Source organism: Myxine glutinosa, chromosome 11 (genome assembly GCF_964187855.1).
Source record: "Myxine glutinosa chromosome 11, kmMyxGlut1.1, whole genome shotgun sequence".
In the NCBI taxonomy this organism is placed as follows: domain Eukaryota; kingdom Metazoa; phylum Chordata; class Myxini; order Myxiniformes; family Myxinidae; genus Myxine; species Myxine glutinosa.
The window spans coordinates 101828587-101846849 of NC_136271.1; the positions used below are offsets into that span (position 1 = coordinate 101828587).

The window sequence follows — 18263 nt, forward strand, 5'->3', positions numbered from 1 at the left end:
CGTGACCGCGCTGCCCTTACGGATATGGGCAGCAGGGAAGAATGGGGAAGATTTGGCTCCCGACTTGCATTGGGGGATACATCCACCTCGAAGCGGCGTCCCGGAGAGTTGTAGAGGTGGTAGTTGGAAGAAGAGCGAGGGTGGTAGAGGGGAGGGGAAGGAGGTGGGAGGATGGTAAGGGGGGGAAGGGATTGTGGTGAATAGGGGTGGGAGGAGGTGGGGAAGGATGGGATGACTGGGAGGGGGAGGGGAGAGTGGTAGATAGGAGGTTGGTGGTGAAGAGGGAAGGGAAGATGGTAGGGTCGGGGAGGGAAGGTGGAACACGCCACAAAGGAGGATAGTGGGGGAGGAGAGGTTGGATGGTATAGGGGATAGGGGAGGGAGGTAGAGTGAGATTAGGGATGAGGAGAGGGAGAGGGGGAGAAGTAGTTGGGTAGAGGGAGGAGAGGGTGGTGGAGAAGGAGGGAGTGTGGTATAGAAGTACATGGGATGAGGCTGGGGTGGTAGAGAGAGGGTCGGGTGGTGGAGTGGAAGTGGGAGTTGATAGCGAGTGGTGGAAGGAGGGGAGGATGGTGGAGAGAGAGAAGGTAGAGGGAAGGAGAAGGGGGTGGTAGCGAAGGGGTAGGGGTGGGATGTGAGAGGGGTGGAGATGGTAGGAGGGAGGTTGTAAATAATGGTATTGGTGGGTTCGATAAAATGGGGTGTGTGGTGGGGAGGGGGAAGAGTGATAGGGGAGAGGAAGCTGGTTGATAGAGGGGAGGGTGGTCCAGGGTGTGGTTAATAAAAATTGGTGGAGAGGTGAAAGGGAGGGAAGGAGAAAGAGAGTGGGGGAGTGGGAGAGAAGGAGTGAGAGGGAGGAGGGGAAGAGAGTGGGGGAGTGGGAGAACAAGCACATAGGAGGAAGAGAGCTTACACGTCTTCTATCCCTCAGTCTCCTCTTCATACAATCCTGTTCTCTCCACAATTGACATCTTCCCTCCTGACCTTCCTTTGTGATCATTTAGTACAATTTAATTTGATATGTTCGTTCCCTGTTCACCTATTTTCCTTTTTACATCATTTCACCCTCAATCTGTCGGCTTCATGTTTGTTCTTTCTTCTCGTCAGCTTTCCTATTTTGCCTCCCACAAGTGATGGTCTCCATCGTCTTGCTTTTCCCTTTATAAGCACAAAGGCTTTTCTTGTATTGAAGCTTTCTTTGAATTTCTCTGTCATTGTATAAAAAACAAATCAGATAATACATGAGTGAGATAAACTTCTTATTTCTTCCAGAGCTGCAACCTATGAACACCAGCTCTTCAGGATTGACTGATGGGAACCCAGCGACACTTCCAGGTGGAAATTCCTGTCAACCCAGCCATGGTGCATGGAGGAATGCAACACAGTCTCGGTGATGCCCAGGTGGTGCAAGTAGTGAGCACACGCTCACTGAGAATTCCATAGGATAACTTTTTTAAAATGTTAAACACCCTGGAGTTTGACCCCCAACTTTCTACAGTAAATACCTTCTCTACCAGTGAACCTCTAGTTCTGCCTGCACTAACCTGAGGAGTTTGTCAAGGAAGGAGATTATAGGCGGGCACTCCTGGAATATCCCGTATATCAGACATGTTCACTCAAAATCGATGAAATTGTGACAAATTACACCAAACTGTTTTTGACCGGTTTGGAAAAGGGTCAAATGAGTCAGATGTAGCTACTTCCCTTCCGCTGTCGGAGTCGGAGTCGAATATGAAGTTTTACAAGTTTGTCTTATTTGAGCATTTCTGTATTGTACATTTTCCTTTCTCCTGGGGTTCAATAGTTCTTGATCCAAAGGGTGGATGATTGAAGGCCTGTTGCCTTCCATTATGTGGTGGGCGTGCGCGAAGGGCACCTGTGTTTTGCAGTTAAGGTGTATTGGGGTTGTCAGGGTGCCTGGGCTGATGATCTTGATGGCTGACGTCACTGACTTTATTTTGAATTTTTTTTTAATGCTACACTGCTGCATTTTAAGCATAGAGGAACTTTTTGTAAAAACTATTTAAACTTGTTCAAAGAAGTACAAAGATGAAGCAGTTTTTAAAGTTAGGAACACTGAATTCTTGTCTGGGCCACAAGTTATTTGCAATGTATAAATAAAACATCCAAGTGCCAATCGTTACCTTTGTTGCAATGACTCGATGTACGCAACACGTCACGGCGGTCGAGAATTGTTTTAGGTGGAGAGAAACTAATTCCAACCTCATTTACACTGTCGGGGTGTGCAGCTCCTGGCAGGGAAGGTAAGGCGTGCACAGCGCACTTACAGAATATTGCTGTGGAAATGATTCCTCGGGGTTTAAAAAATGCTTCATATAGCATAGTTATTTCCCTGCGCTCACAAAAAGCAGGGTTAGGCATTCGGTTGTGTACGTGCGGCGTACGTGCGTGTCTGCATTTTAAAAATTTATTTTCTCGACAACCGTTGGTCAGATTGACACAAAATTTTGCCATAGGAGTGCCTCCGCCTGAAGAATTGTTTTATTCATAATTATGACGTCATAAGTCACATGGTACAGACGCCATCTTGGAAAAATGTTACACCTCTATCTCTAAATAACCGCTCCATGGAAAAAATTGAAATGTGGCTTATTGTAAAGAACTCTTATTGTAAAATTGTAAAATTGTGGCTTATTGTAAAAAAAGAAAGAATGTAAAGAACATGGGGAATAAGTATTGTTAACGATGACGTCATTGGTGCCTTAAATATGACGTCATAATTCAACAGGAAAGCACTTGGTCTGATCAGTTTGAAAATTTATTGAGCGTGATCTACACAACAATTATATTGGAGAATATAAATTTATGATGTCGTCGCTCATGTGGTCTGGCAGCCATATTGGATCAAAGAAGAAGAAAAAAACGTTCAAAAACAGAAGAGTTGGCTCGCACCAATTTGACTGTGCAGGGTAAGTATTCTATGAATACCATCTAGTTTCTATAATGAACGTTTAACGTAAGTGTAGAAGTAATTAAATGTCTTTTAGATATGTGTTGCTAAGTTGTATAGTGAGAAACGTCAGACTCACTCTGTTGTGTATCTGAAATCCCTCATGTAGGCGATCCTTTATTTGATGTCCTCATCTTTAGTTTGTCTAAATGTTCCCTTTTTGTGCTACATTAGGCCATTTGAACAAGTCTAGGCAGTAAAAATAACAGTCGTCCTAGAGACATTGTCATCACCTCAACCGGTCTTGGTGCAGGAAACCATGATTAAAGGGAAGTGGGGGGGGGGGGGGGGGGGGGGTGGGTGAGGTGTCGGGGGAGAGTAAGCCCCACCTACCAGACATGGCATGAACCTGTGATTGAGGAGATGGGAGGAGTGTAGATCGCTGCCAATGACATGGGTGGGCACGGCTATAAAGGTGGGGTCACCAAAGATTGTGTGCCAGAACCTGGAATGACCAAGCTGGAAGCTAAAAGGCCAGGGAAGCCATGGCCTTCCCTACCAACATCACGCCCACTCAATCTGCAACATAAGCCACGCCCTGCCTTGCCAACAACGTCGTTGCGTCCACTCCATGTCTCTGGGCGTGTCCTTCCCCTCCTATTTACAGGTGCACCAAACATTCGCTTTACGAGCAGTCTACCCGCTTTGGCTCTGGAACTGCAGTCTCGTGTGAATTTTCCCGGTCTTCTATCGTGTATCTGAGGCCGAAAGCAGAGTTTAAGGATGTGCTGTCCATCGCTTGGTTTATTTTGTGGGCAGTAGAGGGTTCACTTGGGGTTGGAGTTCAAGGTTGGATCCATTGTTTATCGCTTCTTGTGCATTCCCGACCCCTCTGCTTTTGTTCAATCAATCCAAGAACACTTGACATGCTCTCTGCGTATATTCTGTACATTCTGACCGTTTTGTCTGGTGCTCTGTAAAACCTATTAAAGGTAAACTGGTCCAGAAGTTCACGTCACGTCATCAAGGTTCACTTGGCCCCGAAACGATCTGTCACATGATCGCCTATCGACACGGCACGGCACTTGCTCGCCTCAAAGACCTCAATCTGCACGGTAAAGCAGCTTTGGATGCTCGGATCCAGCGGGATGTCTCTAAAACGGCGACTGTCACGGTCGTTTTGGCAGGACTCACCGGATTCGAACCGGGAAAGTCTGGTAACTAACAGTGTTAACCAATTAACTTCAGCTCATTCAACACAGTTCTTCAGTTTATTTGAATAAAATAATTATCAAACGAGCATTAAAGTGGGAAAAAAACGTAAACAACAACATTTCTTGATACCATTAAAACTCATGTTGAAATTTAAACTTTTAAAACAAAATCCTGTTCTGTATCTATAATGACAGGTAGTGTAAAGAAGTCAGAATGAAACATACATACTTAAATTATGGCTCAAGATAATGAGGAGGGATCATAACTAATTTCCTCACCTCATGATAAATACGATGCACCAAATTGGACATTTCGCCAAACGATGGACCAAATTATCCTACAAAAGGATAGGTGGACATTTCCACGTGCCGTGTATAAAGTCTTCATAACACTTTCTCTTGTGATAAGCTCCTCAAGACTTGATTTTCCACAACTGCAAACGAGACGCTCTTCCGTGTCATCACCGCAGCACGCACACGGTTTTCTCTACACTTTTATGCATTTCCGCCCCCCACTCCCCACCCAACCCAACCTAAGGTACCTTGAGGTTGAAGCCCAACAAGTCGCTGATCACTCCGGAGACTGCCGACAGTATGACGACACGTGTGATGTTGTAGAGCATGGGGTTCATGGTGAGACCGTACAGGTGAAACGGTGCATCCAGTTCCTGTGTGGATTGAGGGCTTTGTCATTCTCTGTTGATAAATTTCCAATAATCGAGGTTAAAAACACCAACTTTTAACCTCATTGTTTGAAGGTGAACGTTTCATCGCTCCTTACTTTCTCAGCTCGAATGACTTTTCCAAAGGTGATTTGTCTTGTTCAACAAAAGTTAAATGTTAAAATTTTGCCTTTCTGGAATTTCCTTCGCTATAAAAAGTGCATTTTTCTCAACATGTTAATCCACATCCAATTATTTTTCCTCCATTTTCAAGTCTCCCCATTTTCCTCCCTTTATCCTTTACCCTCGGTATTCGGAAGATGTAAATCGCTCTGTGATCATTCCAAGCCTTAAGTTAAAACAAACAGGTTTCTCCATGGAATCTCTATCTTTCTCTGATGTATCATGTTCTTCACGGAGCGTCGGTGCCGCTGAACCAGCTCGCTGACTAAGGGAAACACTGGGTGGTTTGACATTGCCTTTCCAGAAGTAGTTAGGGCAGGAATTTGGAATTTGTTAATGGTGCCGGTGATAACTGACCTTCTCTCCGTGAAGGACACCACGTCCACCAACAAATATTAGGATGCCCATTTAATATCCATCCGAGGGATGGCACACACATCGATGGCTCGCCTTTTGCCTGTGAAACACCAGGATGACAGTTTATAGCTGGGTCGGGATTCCAACCCAGGTTAGGCAGGTTAGAGGTGAGTGTGCGTATCTCAAGGCCATCCTGTCAGCCCCCCTTCCAGGGAATGGGACAGCTGTAAATCTCTAATCTCACAAGGCTATGAAGTTATGCATCAGGATACCAGTCTTCCTGAAGACCCATGTGGGGATGCATGAACGGATAGATCAATGGATGTTATCAACTGAAAGCCCATAAGAGTAAACGTAACCGCTGTGAGAAGCAAAGTATGTTCTTTTCTGTTCGGCGTTCATCAAAACAATTTTTTGGGGTCGTTTTTCTTCACCCCCCCCCCCCCCCCGGTGAAGGGCAAAAAAAACAAAAAAAACCTCGGTGCCATCTCGCTTCCCGTACATTCTTATTACCTCCACCACCGAAGGTTATGTTTTCACCCATGTCCGTTTTTGTGTTTAAGCAGGATATCACAAAGTTATGGACGGATTCGGACTAAATTTGGGCAGGTGGGGTGTGTGACAAGGATGAATCGATTCGATTTTGGTGAAGCTCCTGGAGAATATTTGAAGCGATTCTTCACCATTGAGTGATGGAGCCAAAAACCGATACATTTCACAACATCTCAAAAAGTTATGGAAACATTCAGACTAAACTTGGTGGATGAGTTGGGCAGGTGACAAGAACAATGATATTAGATTTTGGTTCAGGTGCGGATACAGATCTGGCCTAACAGTGAGATACAAAACGTAAACTGTTCGGCCAGGTGGAGGTATGCGCTCTGCCGAGTGCCGTTCCAGTTTGGTTTGCGTTAACAAAATCCGTTGTGTGAAAGTTTCAGTGCGACTCACCTTGAGTAGCTTGGTGGCTAACTTGAGTACATGGTTGACCATGGTAAGCTCCTCCTTTTTATTTGGTTTCTTCTCCATACTCAGATACAAGTTCATCTGAAAATGCAAAGTATTCAAATATCAGAACAACGTAAAGCGAAGGGTTAACGAACACTGCGATTAAAGTGATGACGTGGAGCCATCGCAGACGTCACTATTCTCTAACGCAAAAAAATTCCTACTGAAGTATTCCGCTACAATCTCATGGTCCCGACAAGGCATCGTCGATTTACAATAAGTCCAGACAAATAAAAAAGGGGATTATTAAAAGAAAAATAAATAAACAATTTGCTTAAATAATGCGACGGAATATGCCTGCCTCAGGTAAAAAAATATTCCCAGGTGTTTCATGATTTCCTGCTTCATGGTGCACATTTTCATTCAATGATGAAAACAAAAAGGCAATTTCACTTCTTAGCAACCTTTCGGAAGCTTCAGCACCAATTTAAAAAACCACCTTTAGAGGCCATTTTTCCCCGCAAAGCGGGGGTTGGCCTTTTTCGGGAACCGTGGTTGTTGTTGTTTTTCGGTCCCCTTTTTGAAGCAATGTTTTACGGCCGGATGCCCTTCCTGACGCCAACCCTTTTTGCCGCCTTTAACGACAAACAGGGAATTACCAGTGAACTGGTACTCAATTAGCCGACCTCGGAAGGATGACAGGCTGAGTCAACCCCCCTGGTGTTAATTCAGCGATTAGACCGGGATTCGAACCCAGGATCCTAGGATCCTAAGCCGGCACCCTAGCCGCTAGCCCAACACCAGGGTAGCCTTCAGCACCAATTATTGTGCGATAATTGGTGCTCTGGTCGTAGTTGTGCAGTTTGGATTTAATCGGTTTAATAACCGCACAGCAATTTGAATGAATGCGGCATTGCCACAAATATTATCTTTTACTTATCCTGTTCATGGAATCAAGATTATAACCTATCATGCGACTTCCTGTAAAATTATTTATTAGCAACATTGGTGTATTATTCCCTTTTCGAAATACTTGCCTACTTTGTAAAAACTCTTCAACATATACACACCTACATATCTGATGTACATCTTACTATAATTCACCAAATGTCCGTCTGTCTGTTCCCAGGTACCGCAAAAACGGCTGAACCGATCGGAACGAAATTTTGGGTGGGTAATCCTGGGACCCCCCGGAGTAAAATAGGCCATATTGTTTTTCCAATTTTCCAATTTTTCCAAACACGATGGAATAATATTTACCGATATGAACAGTGATGTGGCTTTTATTGAAATTCTACAAATACTGTTTAGATTTTGATGATTTGCGTGTGATATGATTTAACGGATGTTTATATAAATCGTTTAAAATAAAAAAGCCTCCAATTTCTGATATTTTGCCTTTTCATTTGGGCCTCCCAATTGAAGCCCCGCCCGTAGGGCGGGTACTGTTGCTGGTACTCTTAATACACGGCGTTGGCGCTCTTCAAGCAGGCCCTTGTTGAGGATTACACTGGGTGGTTAACCATTGCCTTCGCATGAGTAGTTCGGGCAGGAATTTGGAATTTGTTCAGGGTGCCGATGATAGCTCACCGTGGGATCTTTAATTCCATTAATGGAATTTAATGCCGGCAAATGGAACGCCCAGCTTAATGTCCATCCGAGGGACGGCACACGCATTGGTGAATCACCCTGGGTTACAGTTTATAGCTGGGTCTGGATTCTTATCTCGGCTAGACAGCTTTGAGGTGAGAGTGTGCGGACCTCCAGGTGATCGTCGGGCCCCATATGCACAGGTAGATATAAATACACTGCCGCAGTAAAGCCCCTACAAAACCGCAAGCGATTAAAGTTGGGCGCTGTACACACCCAGGAATCATTATAATCAAGCGGAATGCCTTCTTCCAAAGAACCCAAGACCTTCAGACATCATTGGAATCTCCCATGTCGTAGCTGAGTTTTTGGAACTATCACTTCCTCATCACAAGTCAGGCCGGTGGTCTCTCTGTCTTTTACCACCTACTTTCTGGAATGCCCCCTTTGCTCTTTGTCCCCCCCACACCTCAGGTCAATTCTTGCATTCTCAGATCATCCCCAATCCACAAGTATGATCCTTTCTACTCTCCCCCCCCCCCCCCCAATCCCCATTAACCCTCCCAAAGTCCACCTCTTTCCAAATTCCCAGTTTTTCCTTCCACTTCTGTGATTGAGATTATTTGACTGTATCCATCTCATTCACCGCTGTGGTCCCTCTCCTTGCTGTTATACTTCCCATATCCCTTGTTTCGCTGAATGTCCCTCTATTTTGTCCCTCACCCATGCAGTCAGCACGTTCGCCTCTCCTCCTCCTTTTTCTACTGTTCTATTCGTTCTGGTACGTCCTAATCAACTCTGTGTTCTAGCTCTTCCACGAGCCTCAATACTGTATACACAGCACATAGCAACAGCATTGGCCAGTGGATGATGCAGACTGAACCAATGGGTGACACGATCGATCGCCAAACAGTGTGGGTGATGGAGGGGCTGGAGGAGCCACGGCACACACCAAGAGCCACGGGTCGGAAGAGTCAAGAGGGAGGTGCCCCAAGCGTCCCCCATGTTGCCTGGCTCTTGCCCAATTCAACATGAGACACGGGACAGGGCGTCCTCACCCTCTCCACATCTAAATAGACCAGGCCCATCTGTTGCGTAGGCCTTACTCCAGACACATGTCCTTACTAATTTTGCATGTGGTTTTAAAAGTCCTATAAACTACACAACAATACACACGGTGTTAATGACTTAAACTACCTTCTGTCCTCTACCCCATCAACATTACAATAGTTTGTTTGCTTTTACTTTTACAGCTGAAACGTTATACAGACTCGTCATTTAATATGGAATATTATTTTTTTCTTGACTTGGATTTACTTTCTGAACTCGGTATATCAATCTGGTGTTTCTTTTACGCTTCGGTGATTTCTTTGTTAAAAGAACCATGTCACTGATTGTCTGTCGCAGCAAGAAGTCAATAACAGGATTATATCACAGGTGGCGTGACAAAATGTACGGACAGGTACATTTGACGATTCGCTTCACAATCGGGCATATAAGGGTTGTTGCGTTCTGTATTAGTGGAAAACAACTGCTGCACGTCTACAAAAGTTATTGCCGCTTCCCCTGGAGATGGTCCGTCAACTCGACAATGCTGTTTCTCATTTAGTGGTGGCTTTATGAAATTCCGGCATGAAACAGCGTGCTATTGCTCGGCAGTATGGCATCACTCAAGGTCAGGTGTCAAAGATCCTGAAACGAAATACTCAGAGGGGTGTCCCTACTCCAATACCGAGGTCAGGACGTCCCCGCAGAACCACAAGGAGGGATGATCGCCAGCTGCACCTGTTAGTCCGCAATGGCCGTACCAAGTCAGCTAATCGGCTTAGGGCTGAGTGGCAGCAACTGACAAATGTGCCTGTATCCAGAAGGCTAGTCAACCAACGACTGGTTCAAGCAGGCTATCGTGCCAGGCGTCCCCTGAGAAAGCCACGTCTGACCAGACAACACCGCCAGCGCCGACTGCAGTGGGCCAGAGAGCACCGTCAATGGCAGCCAGGACACTGGAATCACGTGATCTTTAGTGACAAGTCTAGATTTCTGGTCTATCGTCAATATGGCCACGTCCGAGTGTGCAGACAAGTGCATGAAGCCGACAACGAAGATTGTATAGTGCCAAGAGTCCAAGCTGGAGGTGGTGGGGTGACCGTTTGGGCTGCTTTTCATGCAGGGGGCAAAACTGACCTGGTTGTTCTGAATGGAAACCTGAACCAGTTCAAGCACAGGGCCATTCTGGAAGAAACATTGCTTCCATTTGCTCATGCAGCCTTTCGAGGAAACTTTGTCTTCCAAGATGACAATGCACGGCCTCATCGTGCTCGCATGATCCAACACTTTCTTGCTGACCGTGGTGTAGAGCATATGGAGTGGCCTGCCATGTCCCCGGATATGAATCCGATAGAGAACTTGTGGGCAGAATTAACGCGTCAAATCGACAACTTGGACCAGCAGCCGACCTCTGTGCGTGAATTTCAGCAGACTATTGTCACTGCATGGCAAGCGATTCCTGTCCAAACCTTGGCAAATCTCGTGAACAGCATGCCTCAACGTGTATGTGCTCTCCTGAATGCTCGTGGGGGTTACACGAAGTACTGAACTGTAATTTTACTGTCCGTAATCCCAGTCGTAATTTAACTTTTGTTTTTGTTAAAAACATTTTGGCTAATGTGCAAAATAAAGAGATACTTCTGGAAAACGCACAGAAGTTTAACACAGTACTGTCTGTGAATTGAGTTCGATATCAGTTTACATCACTTTCAAGGATCAATTTATTTGCTTTGAAATGTCAAATGTGGTTTTTGTTTCTTTTAAAGGTGACATTAACAAAATCTAGAATAATTTCAACATAATTCCAATGAACTTTTGGTTCTAAGTCATCTTGAAAAGTAAGTTCACCCCCACAAAAAAAATATTCCATATTAAATGCCAAGTCTGTATAAGCAAATGTCTAAGCAGCACAAGCTGAACGCACAATTGATTCTACAGACATACCTGCTCTGTAACGAGGATCGAGGTGTTGCTGTATTTCTTGTTTGTTTCAGAACCCAGAGTTATGAACCGTAACAGAAAAACACAGAGGCTCACACCCCATAGCATCAGCTCCCAGTTGTAGTAGGAATCCAGGAAGGTGCTGTGTCCATGCAGAAGCTGAGACAGACAAACGGGAGGAATGTACTGCAGCGTATGGTAACTATGGTGCCATGTGGCACGTCAAGTGAGCATGGAACACCGAGATAAAAGGATGACTTTTGAATCTACAATTACAATCGTAATTTTGGCACAAGCCTCGACAAGGAGCTGCCACTCGCTTCAAAATTGGCACCAGTTGAAAGTTCCGATGCCAAATGCTCTCTGCTCGACTGGAACTCCGCACAGCAGTGAATCCAATGCAGGAGGCCAATCGGCCCTTCATGCCTGTGCCACATCCACACCCAACTACAACAACTACTTTTAGCGACCTCGATTAATCGCATACTTTGTCAGGTTGGTTGACGGAGAAGTTGGGCCAAAGTTGTTCATAAATTTGCCAGCCAAGTCAGATATTTGGCATTCCGCATTCATTTTTTAGCCTTGGGGGGGGTGAATGAATGATCGTTTTAAGGCCATTTTCCCCGCTAAAGCGGGGGTTAGCCTTGCGGGCCCCATGACAATCATGGTTCCCTGTTTGAGGCAATGTTTTTATGGGGGTGGTAGACGATAAATCGCCGACTCCTTGCGAATGCCACCGTGGGATTTTCAACATCCACCCACGAATGTTAGCAGGTGTGACACTCTGCCGAACGTCCACCTGAAGGAGAGCCGACTTTGTGATGGAATGCCTTGTATGTGAAGCACGAATCCGACTTTGTCATGGTGCCAATAATTCAGGCGTTAACCCTTCATCAGAGCAAAATAAGGGAAATGGATGTGGCGAAGGTTGATAAAGGGTGGGGGTGAGTGAGATATGCATGGGGGTGCACATAGGGTGGGAATGACTTCTTTTGGACACCTCACAAAAGTAAAGGTCTTGGTTTGGGACTTAAAATTGAAGGAGAATGGGAGAAAATGTGGAATAAGGAGACAAGCAAGCAAAAAAAACCCCAATATATATATGAAAAGAGGGAGATAAGAGACAATACCGAAACAAGGTGACAAAGATACGAGAGGTTTGAAAGAGCAACCCACGTACTAATTAGAGAATAGTATAACAGGTATTTTGTGGTGAATCACAAGACCTCACCTGTGCACAGCAGATGAAGATAACTGAAAGGGCAAGAAGAAAAGCTGAAGAGACGATAACGTCCACAGAACGCTGTGGTCCACGCCTCTGTCAAACACAGAAATGAAATATAAAGTTCGGAACAAGTGACAAGAGTGTGTCTACCCTCAGGAGAACCAAGAAACACCATCTCTCTACTCTCAAGACTGAACTCTCAAACATGTCTCCTGGTGGCGTCTGGTCAAATCTGTTTCTGGTGTTTGTTCCCCCTCCATCCCCTCCCTTACCTCAAACGGCTACACAGCTGACTCCGCACGTGAAAAAGCTGAATGCCTCAACTCTGAGTTTGCCTCAAAATCTTGTGTCCCAAACCCATCCAAACCCATCCCTCTCTGTCCCCACCATACCCAGTCGTACCTAGCCATACCCAGCTGCTCCTGGACTCTGTGTCCTTCTCTCCCGACAAGGTGAAGTTTTTGTCCAACCTCGACTCTAATTCTGCAACTGGACCTGACGGCATCAGCCCATGGATCCTAAAATCCTGCTCTGCCACTCTATCTCACCCTCTCTCTGTTCTTTTCACCCTCTCTTTTGCTCAAGATCGTCTGCCAGCATCCTGGAAATCAGAAAACATTACCGCTTTACACAAAAAAGGTGCAAAAACAGATCCTTGCAACTACAGACAAATCAGCCTGCTTTCAATCATCATTGCTTCGGATATCAAAACCTTCCTCTTCTCCAATGGCTTGATCTCTGATCATCAATTTGGTTTCAGACCTGGTCACTCTACTCTGGACATGCTGCTTCTGCTTTCTCAACAATGGATGGAGGTCCTCAATGCCAAACAGGAAATTAGAGCTGTCTCCCTCGACATATCACATGCCTTCGATACGGTCTGGCACCCAGCTCTGCTCACCAAACTCTCCTCCTATGGTATCTATGGAAATCTCCACTCATGGCTTGCGGACTTCCTCTCTGGTCATAGGCAACGTGTGGCCCTGAATGGGTTTCTCTCATCTCCTCTTCCTGTTCAGGCTGGAGTTCCCCAAGGCAGTGTTCTGGGCCCTGTGCTATTTCTGGTCTTCATCAATGATCTCTCCGACTCTCTGGAAAATTCTCTCTATCTCTTTGCTGATGACTCCACTCTCTGTCGCTCCATATCTCAACGCTCAGATTGACAGGCAGCAGCCTCCTCGCTCTCTGCAGACCTGGACAAAATCACATTAACTACCATCCTCCCCCTAGTACTGACTCGTATTTATTTTGAAACATTCTGGGAAACCTACTTTGAGTCGTTTATGGGGAAACGAATGCCCTTACCATTTTGCATCAACAAAATCTGAGATTCACCGGTAATTTTGCAGGAAAAGATATAACAGTCAACTGGTAATTTTGCAGGAAAAGATATGTCAACTACCATGCCTTACACCCACTCAAGTTATCAGTAGTGGGCATTGCCTTAGACAAAGGACTCACTTGGAAGCCAGAGACAACGTTATGAATGTTACATTTAGCCTCTTCCTCAAGTTGATGTCCAAGTGAGGAGTTTTTTTTTGGGGGGGATATCTGAAACTATAGGAAATTGTTTTACCAAATTAAAAGGTTTTCCCACCCTAGCCAGAAACTGTTTTCTGGTGCTAATTTCTCAACATATCACGGATGCATCTATGGTGGACCAGCACATGAAGCACTTCATTGAAAAGAGGTCAAATGGTTCTGAATATCAAACCGAGGAAATAAAACACACTTTTAAATAACTCAAATATGTTAGCATTTCAAATCGCCTCCACAAACCGATTATGTGAAAATTCCTCCAAATACACACCTTGAGATATGAACGCAGCATAAGCCACATCTTGATGTTTTGCAACTTTTTCAGACGAAAGTGTGGGATTTCTGACTTGAAAGCTTGTCGTGCGGAGGTTAGGTGTCCAAAAAGTTTTGCCACAATATAGCGCTGCAAAGCGAAGACACGAAACAACAGTGATGAAACTGGAAACCAAGATTAATGACTGTTTCCCACACCGTATAATCATGGATCACATTAACTCCCCCCTTGCCAGCCCACCTTTGTGTTCAGAGGAATGTCAATATGATCACCCAAGCAAACACATGTAATTGGAAAATCGCATACAAGCACACCCGTGCGCTTCCTACACCTCTCCAAATTGGACAAAAAAAATAAATATATATATACCTATATATAGACAAATATATATATAGATATATTTGACTAAGGAAGCACACTAACCCTATGACATGACACTGACGTCATGCACATAACATATACCAACACATCACCTCCAAACTTGGAGGCATCCGTGTGGTACTCAAGTGTTTGCAGACTGAGATTAAAGCTCTATCTATCTATAATTCCAGTAATCTCTGTACGTCTGTACGTTTGTACGTCTGTACGTTTGTTTGTCTGTGACCGCTGTTTCTCGACAACCACGGGTCCGATATACTTTTAACTTGCCAGGTATATTGCTGGGGACCCGAGGATGTGCCTTTTCAAGGTTTCATATTAATCGGACAATTACTTACCGAGCTATGTCCAAAAAACGATTCAACCAATCAGAGAGCAGCGAACGATCGCGTGTGCCGAACGTGGAGGACACACTCTGCCTCGGATGGCACATTTGAGAGCGTATTCATTTATTTCACGTTTGCAAACTATGTTGGCGTTAAACTATGTTTTAAAACTAATAAAACCGAATTTGCGATTCATTCGCTTTCCTGCGCGTTTGTGCACGCGATGGCGATTTCTTTACCAAACTCCGGAAGCCGTTCGCTTTGGACCAAACCATTGCATGTAAATAGAGGGGGGGGATTGTCACCGTACTCGCAAGCCGTTCGCTTTGGACCAAACCATTTCATGTAAATAGAGGGGGGGGATATAATTTTAGATATAGATATAGTACGGGCAATGCCCTAGTCTATCTATAATTCCAGTAATCTCTGTGTGTTTGTTTGTACGTTTGTTTGTCTGTGACCGCTGTTTCTCGACAACCACGGGTCCGATATACTTTAAACTTGCCAGGTATATTGCTGGGGACCCGAGGATGTGCCTTTTCAAGGTTTCATATTAATCGGACAATTACTTACCGAGCTATGTCCAAAAAACGATTCAACCAATCAGAGAGCAGCGAGCTATCGCGTGTGCCGAACGTGGCGGACACACTCTGCCTCGGATGGCACATTTGAGAGCGTATTCATTTATTTCACGTTTGCAAACTATGTTGGCGCTATGTTGGCGTTAAACTATGTTTTAAAACTAATAAAAACCCCGGGGGGATTGTCACTGTACTCGCAAGCCGTTCGCCGTTCGCTTTGGCGTTGCGAATGGACCAAAACATTTCATGCACCAAACCATTTCATGTAAAGCGTTCGCCGTTCGCTTTGGCGTTGCGAATGGACCAAAACATTTCATGAACCAAACCATTTCATGTAAATAGAGGGGGGGATATAATTTTAGATATAGATATAGTACGGGCATGCCCTAGTGGTCACAAACAGACAAAGGCAGAGATGTCGATCTAGATTTCGCCCTTATTATGGGCCTTATGGGGCCTGCCCTTTTTATAATAAAAAAGGTCAAAAATCAAACATTTACACAGCCTTGGACGTGCACCTTGACCCCACGGCCAAGGCACACCGTCTATCAGGACTGTCCCATTGGCATACACATGAATCTCAACCCAAAGGCTGAAGCACATGGTCAATCAAAACACATGCATCCTTACCCCGAAGGGCCAGAATGCATGGTCATACAATTGGACCCCTCCTCCATAGGAGTGAGTCCCCACGCCTTCAACACCATGCTGTCCCGACGAGGGCTTATTTTTCCCTCATCAGGACAATATACTGCAAATTGTTTATTTGTGACAAAACTAAGCTGGTAATAAACACGGATTGAACCCCATAACCTGATTGGGAAGCAAGGCACAGATTGAGTATCACCCCAGCAATTGCTGCACAACCTGTTAGCAAGTGTAGCCTTGTTAGCAATAAGTGTAGGCTACAGTTGTTGCTAACAGGTTGTGTTCCACAAACGGAAGAAAAGAGCAAACAAATACACCACCAAAAATAATTTTCTTAGTTAAAAAAAGAAAAGAAAGTTTTCTCATGGTTTTCTTGTTTCAAGAAAACTTTTCTTATGTTAAGAAAATTATTTTTGGCGGTGTATTTCATATGATTCCTCCTTTCTACCTGCAATTATATTTTATTTTTACTCTTGCCAATATTGTCCTTATCGACTGATCAACTTTTATGACTGATTGATATTCTATTCACCGATCACGCACGTTTTCAGTGAATCTAAATTTGTGTGAAACAATCTTCACAGCAAAATTAAATAATGTGTAAGTAATATATTTGTGCTCATCCAACTTTATAGACAAAAATGGCTCTATTCAAACCTGTTTATATGTCCGTTCTGCCACACAAAGTGTGAAGAAGAAGATCCAGGCAAGACAGAAGCGCAAGAGGCATCCCATGAGGACCATAATCTGCACAGCACAACTGCTGCCTCCAAGCCCCAGAGAGAGCAGCTGGCTCCATGTGGAGTAGGACAAAGAATCCAGTCGAGCACTGTGCAGGAAGCGGAGAGCAACAGGCAAAAGGCCAAGCAGTGCAGGTACCACAACACCCAGGAGTTGATAGACGGGACTCTGTTTGTAGACATTCACCTAGAGAATGTGCAACGAGACGGTCATATCTGAAATACATAGTGCAAAGCCAAAGTTTTGCTTCCACAGTGAATGTTGCTTGGGCAACCTCAAACATAATTTAGCACTCACTGGAGGTCCAAGCCAAATGAGTAACAAAGTGAGAGACGCAGTGTCCTTCATTACCTTGTTCATTATCATTCCGCTGACCTCTAGCACAGACATCTCAGCCTTCTTACATTCATCACCTTCCCACATGATGGCACTCACTCTTTCCAAGCCGGATGAATGAGCGCTCGGAAATAGCAGCTGGTTCTGAAACAGAGGAAAAACTGGGAATGAAAAGCAAGTAGCGTGCGACAGAATCATATCTCGTGTAAAAATCACAGTTACACAGCCGCAGAAACACAAAGTATAGGTGGTGATGTCATTGTTTTGTGGAGACGGTGTGGTGAACACTATGGTTCATGGGATGGAAATGTCACATGACAAGCATATAGAAAGTCTTAGCTAGTGAAGGCTGCTTCATGCGGCACATTTGTACCAGATTTCATGTTTCAGCACGAGCTGTATGGAAGACTGATGAGGATACATGAAAATGCGACTTTTGATAATATAATCAGTCACGAAAGAAAGCCCAAACTCTCCAAAAGTGATGTTAAGCACCTCGAGTTACTTTACTTACGTGATAAACAATGTTCCATCGAGATCTTGCAAATAAACTAGCTGAAAGTATAAGTCCTAACGTACCTTAACAAATATTAATAAAAACATCAGCAAAAGGTGGACTTAATGGATGTGTAGCTGCCAGAAAACTATTGCTGAAGTGTGAAATGTGTGTGTGAGTGAGCGCACGTGTGTGAAATGTGTGTGTGAGTGAGCACACGTGTGTGTGTGTGTGTGTGTGTGTGTGTGAGTGAGCGCACGTGTGTGTGTGTGTATGTATGTATGTATGTATGTATGTATGTATGTACCCAGTGTATTTATTTTCGGTACCGGAGGAGGTGTGTGAAAAGACTAGAACTTATAGTCAGGTTCACTATGTCAATAAATTATATTTCGTTCAAAATCATGGTAGATTAGCAAACCTATACATTTTTGGAAAGGTTATAGCATAAGGAAACTAAAAATCAATGTTTACATTTGGAGAGATACCTGTATGGCGGCCATTTTGGATTTTCAAAATGGCCACTGTTGTGGATATGAGGATTGTATTTTTTAAATTGTGTGTTTTATTAATATTGCTCGATTCTGGACCCTCCTGCCTCCAGTGTTGTGTAAAGGTCAAAGGGCGTCCCATAATTAGTCCATAAAGCATACACGTCAGCCAATCATAGATTTCCCCCTGGTTGATAGTTATATCTTTATTATGTCTATTAGGGTAAGACCTTGTCTCCCATTAAGATGACACTCCATTGCACCAAGTGAAATAGAGTAGATTCCTTTCACATTCCCCTTTCATCATTGCCAAGCCTCGATTGCCAATTACATCCCCTCCAAAACCACCATTGAACATGTGCTCGGGTCGGGGAA

At 44.5% G+C, this 18263-nt stretch overlaps 2 protein-coding genes across 39 annotated transcripts in view; one reads left to right on the forward strand and one right to left on the reverse strand.

Moving 5' to 3' along the window:
- LOC137436169 (membrane-associated guanylate kinase, WW and PDZ domain-containing protein 2) overlaps positions 1-2143 on the forward strand; it is a 151376-nt gene extending 149233 nt beyond the window's left edge. For all 6 annotated transcript variants that reach the window (XR_013625005.1, XR_013625006.1, XM_078786895.1 and 3 more), the window contains one exon: positions 1273-2143. Coding sequence is in view for 4 of the 6 variants with exons in the window: in XM_078786894.1 (XP_078643020.1) it covers positions 1273-1394 (122 nt within the window). In the remaining 2 variants the exon portion in view is untranslated. The remainder of the gene's footprint in view (positions 1-1272) is intronic.
- Positions 2144-4168: 2025 nt separating this feature from the next.
- Positions 4169-18263, reverse strand: part of PHTF2 (putative homeodomain transcription factor 2) — a 76348-nt gene continuing 62253 nt past the window's right edge. For all 33 annotated transcript variants that reach the window (XM_078786928.1, XM_078786920.1, XM_078786908.1 and 30 more), the window contains 8 exons: positions 16917-17045; positions 16482-16751; positions 13889-14020; positions 12085-12171; positions 10857-11012; positions 6279-6374; positions 4668-4793; positions 4169-4559 (listed from right to left, as the gene is read on the reverse strand). In XM_078786928.1, the coding sequence (XP_078643054.1) occupies positions 4539-4559; positions 4668-4793; positions 6279-6374; positions 10857-11012; positions 12085-12171; positions 13889-14020; positions 16482-16751; positions 16917-17045 (1017 nt within the window). In that variant the 3' untranslated portion in view covers positions 4169-4538. The remainder of the gene's footprint in view (positions 4560-4667; positions 4794-6278; positions 6375-10856; positions 11013-12084; positions 12172-13888; positions 14021-16481; positions 16752-16916; positions 17046-18263) is intronic.